Source organism: Molossus molossus, unplaced genomic scaffold (assembly GCF_014108415.1).
Source record: "Molossus molossus isolate mMolMol1 unplaced genomic scaffold, mMolMol1.p scaffold_m16_p_11, whole genome shotgun sequence".
NCBI lineage: Eukaryota > Metazoa > Chordata > Mammalia > Chiroptera > Molossidae > Molossus > Molossus molossus.
The window spans coordinates 69,228,265-69,246,185 of record NW_023425346.1 but is presented as its reverse complement, the minus strand read 5'-3'; the positions used below and the strand labels follow the sequence as shown (position 1 = coordinate 69,246,185).

The 17,921-nt window shown below is 38.1% G+C and overlaps 1 protein-coding gene across 7 annotated transcripts in view; it reads left to right on the top strand.

Moving 5' to 3' along the window:
• Positions 1-9,327: 9,327 nt before the first annotated feature.
• The window catches only part of UBE2E3 (ubiquitin conjugating enzyme E2 E3), a 114,123-nt gene continuing 105,529 nt past the window's right edge, over positions 9,328-17,921 (top strand). For 5 of the 7 annotated variants that reach the window (XR_004958628.1, XR_004958629.1, XR_004958625.1 and 2 more), the window contains exons 1-3: positions 9,605-9,694; positions 10,732-10,950; positions 12,703-12,753. Coding sequence is in view for 2 of the 7 variants with exons in the window: in XM_036253506.1 (XP_036109399.1) it covers positions 10,757-10,950; positions 12,703-12,753 (245 nt within the window). In the remaining 5 variants the exon portion in view is untranslated. Of the gene's footprint in view, positions 9,695-9,989; positions 10,099-10,731; positions 10,951-12,702; positions 12,754-17,921 lie in introns of those variants that run through there. The other 2 variants (XM_036253507.1, XR_004958626.1) reach the window with 2 other exon arrangements.

Genomic DNA, 17,921 nt, shown 5'->3' with positions numbered 1-17,921 from the left:
TAGCAATGTGCTTTGTCATTTAAAAGGTATTTGTGACATGACTAAATAAGGTCTTAGATAGACAGATAATTGTATTTCCTACGTTCAATTTTATATGTGTGTGTGTGTGTGTGTGTGTGTGTGAGGTGTTGTGTGTGGCAAAAATGGCCATAGGTAAGTTGCAGACTTAAAAAATATTTTTTTCTAGTGATAAGAAAACATATTAGGTTTAGAATTAATCTAATCAAGAAGGAGAAATTTCACCTGATATAAACAACCTCATTCTTCACAAAATTTCTAAGAACTAGAACTTAAATTTGACAGCGTTTTAGATGCATATATGTTCATGTAACCAAAACAGCTGAGGGTAGGGTGGGATGGGGTGGGGATAGGTTGGGGTGGCTGGTTATGGTCACCTTTACTTAAGAAAGACATTCAAATTTTTCAAGGCCAAATTGAATTTTAACAGTTAATAACTCTTGTGGATATATATGGCTGTCAATCATGCTGGCGTAAGTCCTGCCGTTAAGCAATGTTAGTGTTTAAAAGGCACTACCAGCATGTCAGTTAATTCAGTTTGTTCAACACCACTTCCTTATACAATAGCATAAATCATAGAGATTCCAGAAATGGAAAGAATTTCCCAAATTCTTTCCTTTTGCTGATGAGGAAACTGGTATCTGGAAGACTGAAGCAATGTGATCAGAACCGGAACTCAGGATGCCAGGTTTCTGGGTCAATGACCATGATGTTATGATTAAGAGCTAGAGAGAGTTGGACAAAATATATATTTTCATCAGTCCTTTTAAATACTCCTTTCAATAAATCTGAGATTAATTGAGGTTGATTGATTTTAATATTAATTGTTAGCTTCTAGCTGTACAGAACACATAACTCGATCTCTTCTATGTAGACATTTATAAAGCAGGTCAGAAAAATTTGCTGCCCTCCTGTATTTTAGAGAAGAACCTAAGTCAAATATTCATTCTCTGACCAGGTTTCTGTAAGCAGTTTGGTGAGAAAATGGTCATTGTTCTGATACGTATTTCAGAGGTTAGACATACCAAACACCATTAATTTATTTGTCTTTTAACCTAGTATCCTTTAATTAACCTATTGTTCTTTAATTTCTCCAAATACTTTTTAGATTTTTGTATGTTTGGCCTATGCTACTTTTCATGAAAATCAGATCCATAAATAAGTAGGCAGTGTAAAAAAATCATGTTTCTTGATATTGTTATTCTATAACATTCCCTTCAGTTGACTTTGGGTGTGAAAGTAACTTGGCCATACATTTATTCATTCAGAAATTATTTACTATATATTATATGTCAGGCATTGTATTATGGCACAAAAAACAGATATGGTCCCTGCCCTCATTCTAGAAGGGAGAGAAAATATTAAAGATATAATCACCCAAATATTTACTTACAAACTATGATAAGTACTATATAATATATCATGTATTATGAATGACTATAACAGGATTGCCACATTTTTATCAATGTGTCAGAGAAGATCTTTCTCATGCTGATGAGCAAGGGTAAGAAAAGAAGATAGTTACACTTATGAGAAAAGAACGTTCTGATGACATCTCTACAGGAGCTGGTGACTTGGGAAACTGGACTATACATGCCCTGGTGGATATGACAATATAGTGGAATGGGAACAGAATTTCAAAATTCTGTCTTCAGTTCAGTCAAGAGTTATCTTTAACTTTAGGGAAGTCATTTAGTATCTCTGAGACTCAATTTCCTTGGTCAAAAGAAATCTAGTATTTCAATATCCTTTTCTTAGAATATAAGTACTGATGCTAAGCAGTCACTACTTTATCAGTCTGAGTTGGATATGCTGCTTAACCCCACCACACACTGAGTATATATTCTTATTGAAAATTATTTATCTTTTTTTTAACCCATTCAAATCACTCTGTGATGTTTACTTAGTCTGAGTTATTTTGGGATATTAAAATCCAGAAAAGTTAAAATCATACGCACTTTGACATTTTAGGAGGCATACCTTTGCGATATTTTATAAATTATGATAAGCCTCTAGAATTTGGACCTGAAAAAACAAACAAAACTAAAGTATAATTCTCAAAAACTTAATTAATGTCCCCATTTTAAAATTTTGTTTTACTTCTTTAATTATAAAGACATTCAACTAAAATGTAGACTTCTTTATCATGTCCAATTAAACTACTTTCTTTGTAGCCCCAAATTGAAGCATATTGTTTCTTATTGAATCTCTTCCCATTAAGTAACCACTTGTGCAATATAGAAAAGGTGGCCAGTCCAGCTGGTGTTGTTCAGTGGTTGTGTCCACCAATGCACCAAGAGGTTGCTGGTTTGATTCCCCGTCAGGGCACATGCCTGGGTTTTTGGCTCAATCCTCAGGGGAAGATGTGCAAGAGGCAGCCAATTGATGCTTTTCTCTCATCAGTGTTTCTCTCTCTTTCTCCCTCTCCCTTCCTCTCTCTCTAAAAATCAATAAAAACATATTAGAAAGAAAAGGTGGCTAGATTCACAAATAAGCAAGCTCTTAACCCAAAATGATTGTTTGCATATTTCTTCCAAATCCCTTTTATACATTTTCTAATCATATTGTGCATACAATTTTGCTTTCTGAAGCAGAAAGAATATACTTAATCTGATTTCACACATGAGATACTCTAAAGTATCTCAGAAAAATTTAAGTGACATAATATTAAGTAAAAATGTCAGCAACCAAGATGATGCACAACATCTTTTGTTAGCCTTGTTAACTAAGGAAAACATCGGCTGATCTCATAGGAAAGGATTTCAGCCATGAGGTGAAACTGATGGTAAAAATGATGGTTATAACGCTCACCATTTTATATTCATGTATATTCAATTGAGTGAATGGACCATAATTTATTAAAGCCTTGATGTTAGACAGTTTGAGTGGTTTCCATTTTTATATAGTATAAATTACACTGGGATAAACATTGTCAGGCATATGGCATTTTTTAATATTTTGGATTATTTCCTTAGGAAAGATTCCCAGAAGTAGAATTACTAGGTTAAAGGGTATGAACATTTTTATGACTCTTGAAACACATTGCCAAATTGCTTTCCAGAAAAAGCTTATAGCAATTTACATTGCCACCAGCAATATACGCAAGTGCCCTTCTCATAATATTCTCACAGGTATTTGGCATCATGCAGGTTTTATTTTTTTCATACAGGTTTTAGATTTGCCCATTTTATGTACAAGAATGTAATACTTCATTTTAATATACATTTCTTAGATTTTTAAAGGCAATATGTAATTTAATATCAAATTTCTAACATGTCCTTTAATTGTCCATGATGATTTGATATTTTTGTAAGTCTATACAGATTTATATGTGATATATAGTAATCTCTTTTCATAGTGTAAACTGTTTTGTCTATTTTGTTGTTTCAACTTGGTGCATGTCGAGAGATGTGTGTCAGAAAGTATATTGAGGATTCAATTTTTTGCACCCAGTCAAATACGTGTTTTCTTCTGTAATTTTTGTTTCTGTTGGTTTTTAGCATAGCATACCATAACTCCTCTCTGCCTACATTAAGTACTCAAATTATTCTAATTTTTCTAAGGAGTGACTTTAAAAATTTTACTTTTGAATTTATGTGTAATTTTTGTTGATGTATAAGGCATGGTTCTAAGTGAACTTCTGTGTTGGTAACTAGTTACCTTAATATCATTAATTGAATATTCCTTCATTTTTCTGTGTTTTAGGTAAAGTCTCATTTGTTATATATAAATCATCTAATTCTTGGTTACTGCTGTTTCAGTGACCTACGTGTCCCTGAGCCCGAGCTTATTGTTTTATTTAATGTAGTGTCTGGCCTCTCACATGGCTTTCTAAGGATTTTGAAAATGGTCTTGCCTATTTTTTCTTATATCAATCTTAAAATTTTCACAAATTCTAAAAGTCTGCTTGAATTTTCATTCTTTCTTTTCATTTATTAAAAAACTGTATTTTAAAATGGTTAAACAGGCCAGGCTGGTGTGACTTAGTGGTTGAGCATTGACCCATGCACCAATAGGTTGCCAGTTTGATTGCTGGTCAGGTCACATGCCCAGGTATTGGGCCTGATCCCCAGTGTGGGGCATGCAAGAGGTGGCCAATCGATGTTCTCTCTCATCGATGTTTCTCTCTCTCTTCCTCTCCATTCCTCTCTCTCTCAAATCAATAAAGAAAAAAAATGTTAAAACAAATGGTTAAACAGTATTTATCTTCACCAAATGTACACATTTGTATTTATTCACATTTTTTCTTCATTATAAAATGAGTACCTGTTTATTTAAAAAAATTAGAAAAGAACTGAATATGAAAGTAATTAAAAAGCTTATTCACAGTTGCTCTAAAATATAGGCATAGTTAATCTTTTAGAGTATGTTCCTTTCAGATATCTTTGTCTTGCCAGTTGTAGAGATATGGTGCATTAACATTTTATCATAATTCACTTGTATAATTTTTCATATTCCTCATTTGTATATTTTAATAACTGCAAATTTCATTGTATGGGTAAATCAATTTATGTAATCATTTTCTTATAGTTGAATATTTCTAATTTTTCAATTTTTCTCACATTTGGGATGAGTCGTTAAGATACATTTGTTTGTAATGGAGAAATTTGGTTCAAGGGTATGAATATATTTAATGCTCTTGACACAAGCTTCCAATTGCTTTTCAAAAAGCTTGTACCAATTTTCACTGTCACTGGAATGGCCAAAGGGAAAACTTCCTCCCCTATTTGCCAGCAGTAATTAAAATAACTAAAGCATGTTTTTGTTGTTTTGATACGTATCACCTTTTAGTTTTCTGTTTGAAAACTAGCTAGGTCGAGGTGGGTTTTTTTGTTTTTTACAAAGGTTAAGTAAATGTATTTTAATATTTTTGTGTACGCCTTTTGCCTTATTAAGGTGGTTACGTTTTCCTTTAATGTGTATGAGCTCTTTATGGAATAGAGATGTGAGCCCTGTTTGATATTTACCCTCCCTTAGACTTATCTCAAAGGAGAAAAGCAGGAAATGATCAGAGTTTTGTGTCAAATGGAGGCTTATGTAGCTTTCCATTGCCAAGGCCCAGCCCAGGGTCTGTTGCCTAGCAGCAGGTTTTCCATACATGGCACAGTGGAGAAACTCAGTGATGTCAAGCAATGAGTTCATTGGACTCTGGGGGTCCAGAGACACTGATACTACAATGGCAAACATAAATTCTTAAATTAAACCTGGGCCAAAAAAATAACTTCCTAGTGAACCAATCCCATTTTCATGGGTAGAATAGAAAATTTTATACCCAGAGTACAAAAGGATAGAAGTAACTGGGTAGCTAGTGTCTGAAACAACTTGAAAAAGAGAAAGGTAAAATGAAGAGATACTGAGAAAAGTTACTGAGTGAATAAAAAAAGTATTCTGAAATCAACAAAACAAATTCATAAGTGTTTATTTTACATTCATTATGTGTTAGATATGTTGCTAGCCATGGTGGGTGATTAGAAAAACCTGTAGTCTCCCTGTAACTTCTATAATCACTCAATTCAGAAGCTTTGTAGGTAACTCAAATAATATATTCCTACAGCATTCTTGGTTATACACACACATACTTATGTACATAAATACCACTGGAACCCAGTGAAGGCTCAGGAGAAAATATCTCCCAAGCTAGGGAGGTCTAAAGGATTCTGGAATCTTCCTTGTCTACCCTTAATGACAGGTGCCTGTTGGTCACATTTGGGAGAAAGGGGGAGAAGAGATCACTGTGGCAACATCTATTGCAATTACATTTAGTGTCTCTTCCCTTACCTCTGACTCAGAGTGAGAAGCTGGTAGGACTCAAACCAGTAAGAAAAACAGGAGACTGAGAGGGAACAATCTTCTTGTGGTAGTTAGTATAGTATTGTTTGTGGTACTGTTTAGAGGAGTCGTATGGGAAATTTTTTATTACATACTTTATGGAATAATTTGCAATAGGTCGAATTTGTATACCCTCGGGAGTGCTTATAAAACATGATCCCACCCGGCTGGAGTGGCTCAGTTGGTTAAGCATTGTCCTGTGCACTGAAAGGTTGTGGGTTAGATTCCTGGTCAGGGCACATGTGGAAGGCAGCCAATCAATGTTTTTCTCTCACATCGATGTTTCTCTCTCTCTTCCTCTCTCTAAGCATATACTTGGGAGAGGATTAAAAAAAAACACACACACACAAAAGCCCCGGCCAGTTTTGATCAGTGGTTAGAGCGTTGGCCCATGGACCAAAGAGTCGTGGATTTGATTCTGACTAAGGGCACATACTTCAGTTGTGGTTTGTCCCTGGCCCTGGTTAGGGGCAATCAATCGATGTGTCCCTCTCACATCGATGTTTCTCTCTCTCCCCACCCCTCCTTCCCTTCCACTGTATCTAAAGATAAATGGAAAAAATATACTTGGGTGAGGAAAAACAAAACAAAACACAACACACATAAAACAAAAAATCATGGTTCCTAATTTCAAGGATAGACATGGCAAAAACAAGAAAGAGAGAAAATTATTTCAAAACAGGGTGTCCTGTGCGGAAGAACTTCATGTTAGAAACAATTCATAATTTACAAGTTGCTTCTGGTCAAGATGGTCATATTATCTTGATGTGAGCTGTAAGCTTTAAAGAATCACTTGGATGACCCTTTAAGCTGGGAACCTAACATTGTGGGGGTAGGCCATCACTCTCCCTAACCTTACAGAGCCACTTATTCTCTTTTTTTTTTTTTTGTTCAGACAGAGTGGGAGGGAGAGAGAGGAAGAGAGAGAGAAATATCGACATGAAAGGGACACATTGAGTGTCTGCCACCCACACAACCCAACCAGGGCCGGGGACAAACTGCAACCGAGGTACGCGCCCTGAGCGAGAACCGAACCCCGGTCTCTCTGGACCGCAAGTCGATGCTCTAACCGCTGAGCCAAACAGACCAGGGCCACTTATTCTCTTTATGGTGACTTTAATAATATGGTAAGAACTGTTGAACACCTATTATGTCCCAGGTACTTTGCCAAGAGCATTATCTATATTGTCACCCATTGATTCTTCTGGCCCAGTTCATTGTTAGTTCTTTTGACCCACAGCCTATGACCCCAAATTGCATTAATAATTACATTACTAATTATTAATTGATAATTAATAATGCTTCACTCATTCTATTCACTCCTTTAATACAGCACTTCTCATTCTGCAGCCTACTTTTCTGGCTGTCCCACTACCCATTGAGCTCGGAGGGAGCAGCACCCATATCTCACTCCAATTTCCCAGCATTTGGTAGGTACTAAGTATTCTGTTGAATTAATGTGGAATAGAACTCTGTGACTTCAAACTCACTGAAGAATCATGGAATTTATGAGCAACAGAGGATTTAGAACTTTTGCTACAATCTTCTTTTACATATGTGAAAATCAAGTTGCAAGTATCTTCCTTGAGGTCACATAAACTTGATAGAATATTAGAATACAGTCTCAACTTTTCAGCTCAATACTGTTTCTTCTCTAGAAGATGCTACCAAAACACAGCTAAATTTCTTTGTTTCCCAATCTCCCGGCCCCACCCAAATCCTATCAGCAATTGGCCTTTGGGCCTTCGGGCTATTTCTGTGATATTAAATTTCCTAAAAGAATCCACTTTTATATAGAGCTTTTCTTTCCCAGTTTCCCATTCCCCTGTCCAAACACAATTGGCTGACCTTTGCTGTAGCATCACCATGTAAAAGTTGGGGTGGGGGTACATTTTGTCTATATTTTCACTAACGAGCTCTTTCCACAAGCTTCCTTTGATTCAGCCAAATCAAATGCTTGTTGACATAAACACCATAGTCCTTCTTCACTCTTTCTTGAGATATGCTGTTCATTCTGACTAGAGTTGCCTTCCTCCTTATCAATCTGGTGAACTTGAAGAAACTGCTCCCTTTCTGGACTGGGAGCTTCTAGCACAGAATGGAGACCTGGCTTTAGTCATACAGCAATTGAATGAGTGCATTTTGTGTCTAGCACCTAGCAGTATAGCACTCAAGAAAGTTCACTGAGTAACTGCATCTTTAGAAAATTACAGAAATGTTAACTTACTCTTTAGAGTTGTAAGCAACCCTCTACCAAAAACTTTGTTTGGAAGAAAAATAAGTAAATGCGTTGGCTCACTGTCATTTTTTTTTCTTTAACTCTAGCTCATCTGTTATGACTGCCATTCTCACTCCCTCTGTGAACTCCACATTCTCCCAGCACCTCTGCCCCTGGACACTTGTGGGAGAGGAATCCACAAATTCCTCTGGGGCTCCATCACTGGAGCAAGCTCTCAGTAGCTGGAGAAGTCTGGGCTGCAAACAGGAAGTTTCTGTACTTCTGGCAAGTATGCGCCTAGGGCAAAAACAGCAGTCAACCTGGAGTCTGCAAGAGGTAATGATAGAACAACGCAAACCTCCACTATCCTCACCTGTGGGGACATTCTGACCAAGTAGCAGTCCAGGCTTCTCCTTCCAGAGCTGGCATCGAGCATGCACTTCAGAATACTCCCGCAGTAGATTGTCAGGTGCGAGGCCCCTAACTCTCCTCCTCTTTAAACAATCTCGAACGGGACATTTTAAAAATTGTTTTGGAATATTAAAATTTCAAAGCATCCGAAGGGCTGCTCCCTTTTGACAGGCTGAGGGCCAAAGAGAAGCAGAGGCAGGGCCCATAATCTAGATAGAATCCCTTTATGCCTCCCTCAATGTCCAAGACCTCATTTTGCCCCCTTAGCTCACCAGAGGGGCAAAAGGCAGCTTTCCTGCACCTGCGTGCCTGGCCTCCTCAAGGACACCTATTCGTCTCCAGTCTTCCAGGGCAGCAGAGTCCCGACCATGCGCCCAGGGCCCTTGCCCAGGCGTGGGGGCCCGAGGTCTACCTGGCCCTGCTCTGCTGAGGGGATGTGGCTAATGGGGGGATGACCTCGGGCCGCTCCCCTGAAGGCACCCGGCCCCAGCCTGCGGGGCGGGTAGTCCAATGGGCAGCCTCGCTTTGGAGGCGGGCTCAGGCCGGAAGCCACCCCGCGGAACAGCAGCCCCGCGAGACGGCGCCCGCGCCCCCGCCCGCCCTCTCAGGCACTGGCTCCGCGGCCAAGGGCGGCAGGGGCCAGCCCGCCGGGTCCCCGCCGCGCTCTTTGTCCTGGCCGCGCGCGGGCGGACGCGTGCACCCCCCGAGAGAAGGGAGGCGCGGAGAGAGCGCGCGGGAGCGCGCGGGAACAGCTCGCGCCCGCCGAGCGCCGGCGGCGCGCGCCCCTCCGCCAGGCAAGCAGCGAGCACGCGCACCGCCGCCGCGCCCGCCCCTCCCCCCGCGCTCGCCTCGGAACTTGCTGACTGCGCGGCCGGGAGGAGCCGAGCCGGGCGGCGGCGGCGGGAGGCCACAGCGCGCGGGGGTCTCCCGCGTCCTCTCCGCCTCGCCGGGAGCTCGCGCCCTCGCCCAGCCGAGCTCCCCCCCCACCCTTTCCCGAAGGCGCTGGGCGGCGCCACCCTCCGGCCGGAGCCCGGCACTGCACAACCCCCTTCGACTTTCAATGTTCCACACTCCCCGGCCAGAGCCTCCTCGGCTTCTTTTTTTCCCTCCCCCCCCTTTCCCCCCCCCAGCTGCCTCCATTTCCTTAAGGAAGGGTTTTTTTCTCTCTCCCTCCCCCACACCGTAGCGGCGCGCGAGCGGGCCGGGCGGGCGGCCGAGGTAAGGCGGCGGGGCCGGGGGCCGCGTGGGGGGCGGCCGGGGCGGCGGCGGTGGGGGAGGGGGCGGGGGCGGGCAGCTTTGTTCGCGCCGGGCGCCCGCGCCGCCGGTGTCCCCGAGCCGCGGCGGGGCCGGCCGGGCTGCTCGCATCACTTGGCGCCCGGCGCGGCGAGCGCTGCCCGCGGCCCCCGCGCGGCCCTCCCCACAAAGGGCCGCGGAGCTGCGTGGCCGCCGCCGCCGGCCGCGGCTCGCCTCCGCGGGGGCGGAAATTTGTTGCACTTCTTGGGGCTTTGTTTGTTTGTTTTTCCTCTGCTGTATATATATTTTTCGTTATTTTGGACAAAATGTCGGTCCGTGATGTAAAGATTGAGCGAGGAACCTCGGTGGCATGGGGAGCTTTGCAGAAGGTGCAGTTTGGATTCTGCTTTTCCAGGGTGGCAGCTCGGTCTTGGCCGGATGAATCTTCGCTGCTGGCCGTGGGGACGGCTAGAGCAGCTTGTTAGTTGATTTTTAAATTCCTAAGTGTTGTATTTAAAGGCTTTACGTGCACAGAGGAGGAATCGCCACCTTAAATAAGCATATGGGCGATTAACAGGGTATGTTTTCCTCTCGGAAGGGGAATTTGGTAGCTTTGACCAATGTCAGTGTGTAAATATTTAGACGTTATTAGTGACTTTTTAACATTTTTTTCAGCGAGATCTGTTATTTACAGTGTGTCATATGTTATTAATGCTCGTTGCCTAAGTTCCCTGGCCAATCTGTTTTATGCCTTCTGAGAAAGTAGACAATTGATAGATTGTCCAAGGGATGGAAAAAAATGCGAGTGGGTTTCCTAACTTGAGTTCGGTAAATCCCTGGCCGCTGGCGTTGTGAGACACATCACCTCCCCTGTAACCTTGCGGTACGCTGTGATGAGTGTGGACACTTTTGAAGCGTTATCATTAAAATACGATTTCAGGTGAACATTAGGAGAAGAAAATGCTACTGGCTTATTTCTTAGACTTAACATTTTCTTTCTTTTCCCCTTTTCTTCTTAAAAGTTTTCCAAGTAATAACTTCATCAAGATGTCCAGTGATAGGCAAAGGTCCGATGATGAGAGCCCCAGCACCAGCAGTGGTAGTTCAGATGCAGACCAGCGGGACCCAGCCGCTCCAGAGCCTGAAGAACAAGAAGAAAGAAAACCTTCTGCCACCCAGCAGAAGAAAAACACCAAACTCTCTAGCAAAACCACTGCTAAGTTATCCACTAGTGCTAAAAGGTAATGTGTGAAAGAAGGCTTAAGCACACTGTCAGATTGTCTTCCAAATGATTGGACACTTTTGTCGGTTTCACATCAGTAGCAGTCGTTCAGAATTACTGACTTCAGTTTTATTTGTACTTGAATGAGTTGTCATTCTTTAGGTGGGATAAGAGCCACCTCCCTAGAATTATACTTTTAAGCAAACTTACTCAGTACTTTGGTAACTTCAGTAAAAGTGTCCTTGAGTAGAGATTGGACTAACATTCTGACAGGTTCTTGAAGGAGTTGGCAAGGAAAATTTGGTGAACCCAAAGGAGCTGGTACATTGAGGATGTTAAATTGACACTTCTACAGATCAGCTATGCCACTCTTCATGAAACTTACTGATCAGAAACAATCACGTTGGCTAGAAATTGGTAAATTCGAGGCCTTGGCTGTATTTGAAAGCAGATTTAAAAACTGTGCTTCAAGCCTGCTTTCAGTTTTCCAAACGTGACTTTAAGCCATTCATCCCAGGTATTTTTTGGTAGTTAAATTATGGTTATGCCTCCGAATTCCTGGGAGGGCAAATAAAACTGGTAAGTGACATTTACAATTTTAGGTGGCCCTTGGTGATTGAAAACTTTTATTGTCCTTGTGCCTTTTCCCTCTAAAACTTGTGGATGTGCTTGACCCTTTAATACTCAACAGCAGGACAAACATATTTTGTTGGGTATAAGTGAAAGATCATTTGTTTCCTGTTGATTTTTATTATCTGTGATGGTGAAAATAATGTTCTGTCAGGTGGGACTCCCATCAGTAGTAGTAGTGGAATATCCATGAATTGTAGTAATTATACATCAGATGTACCTACAATATTTGTCAGTATTGACATTTTGTTGATCACAACCAAAGGAGAAAGAAAATATAAAAACAGATAAAATGTTGGTGTTTTGTAGTGATTCAGAAATCCTCTTTTTTCCCTATGGCTTTTTATCTCGTGTAACATTAATTAAGTGTTAAGAGTATTTTACTAAATAACGTCAGCCTTTGGAGTAATTTACAATTTTTGTCAATTTGTTGTAATCTTATTGAGGAACATTTTAAACATCTTAAGTTTAAAAAGCATTTTCAATTTGAATAAAATCAGTAACTGCTTCCCACCTTTACTCAAAGCTATATAGTATATCTTCTTATCTCCTTTCTCCTCAAATTTATTAAATTTAAGTGCTGTACTTAAGATCAGGGAAAACAGATAAGGTTAAATTATGCCAGAGTCTTTTGGAAGTTTTTCACTGGTAAAGACATTTGTAAATTTTAAACTTCTTTTTTACAGATAAAATATTGTCAAAACTATTAATGTGTAAGGACAGTAGTTTGTTAATTCTTACCTCGGTAAAAGTGACTTGAAGTCATTGTCAAATATTCTAATGCTTTCCCTCCTCCCCTCTTGTCTCATTTGCATATAAGCTTGAAAAGAGAATTTCTTTGGTAAAAAGTGTTTTAAAATAGATTTTATATCCTTTACTGAGTGCTAGTGGAGGACTATTTCTCAAAACAGGTGTAAATGTCTTACTTATTTACAGTAGCAAGTGAGAAAAAAAGCTGCAAAGTTTCTGTTAAGGGATTTGGGTTATGCCTCTGAGAACAAAGAGGAAGCAGCCATGTTAGCATTACTGAAGGCAAAGCCAGCCTTGCATTTAACTGCATGGTGGTAGAGGGCAGTGTAATTCCCCGGTTATTCTGTAGACTATCTCAAATCCTTTTTGTCTGTTCTCATTTCACTAACAGAATTCAGAAGGAGCTAGCTGAAATAACCCTTGATCCTCCTCCTAACTGCAGGTAAGAAACAAATTTTGTTGATTTAATTTGAAATTGTGGGAAAAATATCAAGAAACTGATGTATCGTCCTTGGATGTGTGTGCTGTTGAAGAGACTACATTTGCTGCTTTTCAGCTTTGCAAGTGGGTTAAACAAACATTTTCTAGGGTGAATTAAATTTGGGAGAAAAAAATACTTTTTTGCATGTATTATACATTTTCGACTTAGGAATGTATTGCTTTGTGCTTTTTACTGAGTTGGTATGAACAGTGCTGATTTTCTGTTGTAATATTTCTTTAGTGTGTGTTTATTCAGAAGTATATTGCAGAAACTTCTAAAATTTTGCTAAGCTTTTAAATTACTGCTTGTGTGCAATCTGAACTCATCTTCCAAATTTAGAAATCACTGAATATGTTACAGAATGTAAATGCAGTAAATGAGTGTAGTTGTTTGTGTTTGATTTATTCATTAATTTGCTTAAGGACAAATTTTATGTGCTAAGCTAATGGTTTTAGATGTTTTCTAGACAATGTATTGTTGGAATTATTTACATTTTAATCAAATGTCCTAATTGGGAAAATTCTTAGTAATTTAACTACTTGAAATATGTGTATGACAGACAGGCAGTAGATGAATTACAGTTTGTGGGAAGAATTTATTTCAGTGAAACTCATGTAGGATAATTGATTCTTGGTTGGTATAAGGTGCATTGAAATAACTGGTTGATAATTTTTTCCTTGAAATGTTTTTTTCAATTTCTCTTACATAGTGCTGTGTTTTTCAGTAGTTACTTTATGGTTTTCAAAATTCATAAAACTTAGAAAAACAGCCTTGCAGATAACTTGAATAGAGATATGTGCTCAAGAATGAGAGTGGCTGCTAGAAATGAGGCAGTGTTATGATTTGATATGAAATGTTTTCTTGTCTTACCTGTATTTTTGCTACACATTGTTTTCTCTTGTGATGATGAGACCTATCCCTGAAATCTATTTAAGATATAACAGGGTATAATAATCCAATTGCTTCTTACTATGCGTGTTAACTGGATCCTCAGATGAGGCCATATGATCCTGATTTATCCAGTGAATTAACAGTTTTGCTCATACTTGTAATCAGCCATTTCGGTTCCAGAAAGAAACATAAATGTAAACTAATTTTAAACAGACCAAGTGGTATGTCAGCTCTGAAAATATTACGACCTGCGCTGTCCAGTGGTGTAGCTGCTGGCCACTTGTGGCTGTTGACCACTTCAGTTTGGTCCAGAATGAGATACACAGAGGGTGAAATACACCTTGGATTTTGAAAACTTAATACAAAGGAAAAAATGTAGAATAATCTTACTGATTAGATAAAATTATTACATGTTGAAATGATAGTATTTTGGATATATTGGGTTATATAAAATATTTAAACTTAATTTCACTTATTTTTTACCATACTAACATCATTATTCGAAAATTTTAAATTACATATGTGACTTGCATTGTATTTCTATTGAACAGCACTGCTTTAGAGAATAAATAAATTGAAGTATTTTCAGGCTTCTAAATGGTATATCAAATCTAGCCATTTAGTAGGGAGTCAAGTTAAATTTGCTCTGTGAAGAACGACTTAACTTGCAGAGTGTATTTTGGTTTTTCCTATTATAAAAGATGTAAAGCGCTATCACTTCAAAACCCTTTAATGTTTTAAAATTGCACGTAAGGTCAAATATTTTTAAAGGTTTCTGTTTATTTTCTGCAAATGGCCCAAACTGGTGTATATGCATAAACGTAGAGCCCAGTAGACATGTGTTGAATGCCCTTAGAGCAATATTGTAGTGTTGCAGTTGCTGAAGAAATATGCTGTACAGTTTAATCCAGGAATGGTTCCACAAGGTCACTGAGGATTACTTAGAGGAAGTAAGTAGAATCTTTCTAGGAGATGGAAAATGTAGCTTGTTTTTATTTTCCTCTTTGTATATCAGATTTCATTCCAGTCCATAAACACTTCACATTTAATGATTAGACTAGTGAAATAGCAAATCTTTGGGCTTGCTTATGAACGATGACATGAAATACATCATCTTTGCTTTCCCTTGTCACAATTTATGTTTACTGCCAACTATTGGAATTGACATCTTTCAGTTCTTTAGTTCTTCTAATATGCAGGTATGGGCAAAAGTAGGTTCATAGTTGTGAGTATTGTACAGTTTATTGTATTATTATTTATTAGTATTACAACTGTAAGTCTATCTTTGTCCCCCTGTATGCATTTCTTTGTGATTGTATGAGCAATTAAAGAAAAAAAAAAACAGAAAATAAGAGTCTTAGTAGGGGACTGGGAGAAGTTGTTTTTTATTAGTTTGGGGAATTTTCTTCCACATGCCTGACATACAAAATATCCAGATACTTTTGTGTGTTTTATTATAAGTGTCTTCAGATTCTTTTGGGTGGAATATTTAGTCCTTGTCCTTGAGTAGGAATTTGGAATATTGAGTGTTTAGTGGAGGCATTTTAGGATTTTTGACAGCTAAGTCCAAATTTGTATTGTATATTTACTCAAGTCTGGTATGTGATAGATAATGGTGTGCTTGTAATTCACAGGTGCATCAGTGAGAATTTTAGCTTCATGGTGATTATGTAGTTTAATTTATGTTATTAAAAGTGGGATTCTATATTAATAAGTTCTAGAATATGTGAATTCATATTGATTGAAATCAGTGAAACCTAATTCTTTTGAATTTCATGTGTAGTTAATCAGAATTCCATTATGGTTTTGAATATGATTTTTACAAGTTAGTCAAAGTATGTGACAGGTTTATTTGTTCCTCAGGGAAGAAATGAAAGTATGTCTGTACATTTAGGAAAACGTTGAATGAAATAACAAGAAAACTCGGCAACACCAAAATTATTCAGGCTAGATTAGGATTTCTCTTAAATCCTTTTATATTTTTAATTAATAAAAAATTCTTATATAGCCATTTTTAATATTGTATACACATAGGGTGATCTTAGGGTAGATTTAATTGTTGAATTATGTGTGTGGCTTTAAACTTGTTTGAATATATTTTGATAGTATTGATATTTCTTTTCCTGATAGTATAAAAGTTTGATATAATGTTATTTCCAGTGATTTGATGGCATTTCAGTTTTTAGGTATTGGAGTGCCTTAGGCCAAAGCATCCCCAACATAGACATAATATTTTGTGGCTTTAATTTATACTCTTTAGATACTATAATCTAGATTAGTGTATAAATAGTTGATGAGAATGAAGGGAAATTGTGGTATGGATATTTCCTTATGTTTTTAGAGAATGTTAATGAATAGAATTGTTGAGTGAGGTGCATGCTATTCAGATACTTATGTTCCACCTGTTTCCCAAAGTGTGTTCTTGCCCTCCCAGTTACCATTTGTACAAGCGACAAAAATATAGAAAGATGCTGGATTTTTAACTCAATCTCTGATTTTTTCCTTATATGTGGAAGTACAAATATACATTCTTAAAGTATTCTTTAATATGCTCAGATTGAATTTATGTTAAAGAAGACATCCAGTGACATTTATAAATAGTTTTGGGTATGGGGAAGGTTTATTGGAAAGGAGGTGTTATAGTATCAAGTTAGTGTATTAATATATTTACAGCGCAATAACTGAAAGCAGGTACTATAATACTTGCAATTTTTGCTAACTTCCTTCTTTTTAAAAATAATTAATAAAAGGGGAAATTAAGTTCTAAACCAGAAATTGGCAACCCCTTGATTTAGTCATAAGCTTCTGTCTGTGGATGAACTCTACCTGCTTTTGAGGTTTATTACCACTTTTCACCATTTTCTAGGGTAGATTAGAACTTTGCTGGTCAGAGAGTGATTTTCAGACAGGCAGCATCCGCACCATAGGTGAGATTGTTAGAATCTTGCGTTCCTACACTGCAGAAGTACTGAATCTGAATCTTCATTTTCAACAAGATTCCCAGGTGAATAGTATATACGTTAAGGTCTGAAAAGCATTGGTACTAGAGCTGGTCCGTCTGGGTTCCTGCCTCTGCTCTGGTGTTCATTAGCTTTGTTACCTTAGATAAGTTATCAAATAGTTCTTTCAGTTTAGTTGGCTGTAAAATGGAAATTAAAATGATACCCCCTTTATAGCTTAGTTGTGAGGATCATATGAGTTAGTATGTTTTAGTTTTGTAACAGTTAGACATTGGGTCAATAAAGTGGCCACTGCATGATTCAAGTAGGAGAGAGTTTTGCAGCTTACCCTCATTCTTGCTTGCATTTTCTCCAGTACATCAGTATCCTACTTAGGAATAGTTTCATTTTAATGATTTTAGCACCTATGTATTAAGAACATATCAAGCAGTTGTTTATTTGATATTGGTAAAAATAATTGCTTAGAACTTTAGTAAAAAAGAAAATAAGAATGTTGGGCAGAGGAATATGTATAAGGTTAATGCTCCTTAGTTCAGTAGAGATTGTTTTGACTGTAGGAAATTACAATGGCAAAATCTTTATATAAGGGTGATGGTTGTTTTTCCTTTTAAATATTTTATTATGAGAATTTGCAGTTTTATTGATAGAGATTATATCATTATTTGTAAAATTTAGATTCTGAATTGATATAGTTTACCAGTTACCTAAACATAGTATTCTTTCCTTGTCTGTGATCTAAGGAGATATCTGGAAGCTTTTTCTAATTGGGGGATGAAGGCAGGTCATGATAAAAATAACATGATATCTACATAGCGTTGTTGCTTGCTTATGCACTACTGCTGGATTGTAAACTCTCCCACAGATAGAGATGGTTTTCTTTTTTACTTATACATTTAATTGTTGGTATTGTTTGTAGTAGACATGTGAGCTATTTTATAAAACAAAATTCTATTTAGGGAATCACCCAGTCCTTTTATTTTCAACTCTTCAGAAAAAAGTCCTGGACCTCCCTTTTTATACAAATAATTATAATTGAAAGCTTGATTTGTAAAACAAATAAATAATGCAGAAACTACTCTTATTGAAGGTATTTTCAGTCCCACCCTACTGTGGTCATCTACTAATGGATAGTTCTTACTATAATTAATTACTTAAATTTTGGCATAAGCATTGATCTTAAAAATCATGAGGATTTTCTTGGTACTTGGACTTTACTGATAATTTTAAATATTTTACTTTTCACTAAGATAATAGTTGCTTCAACACAGTTGTAAATAC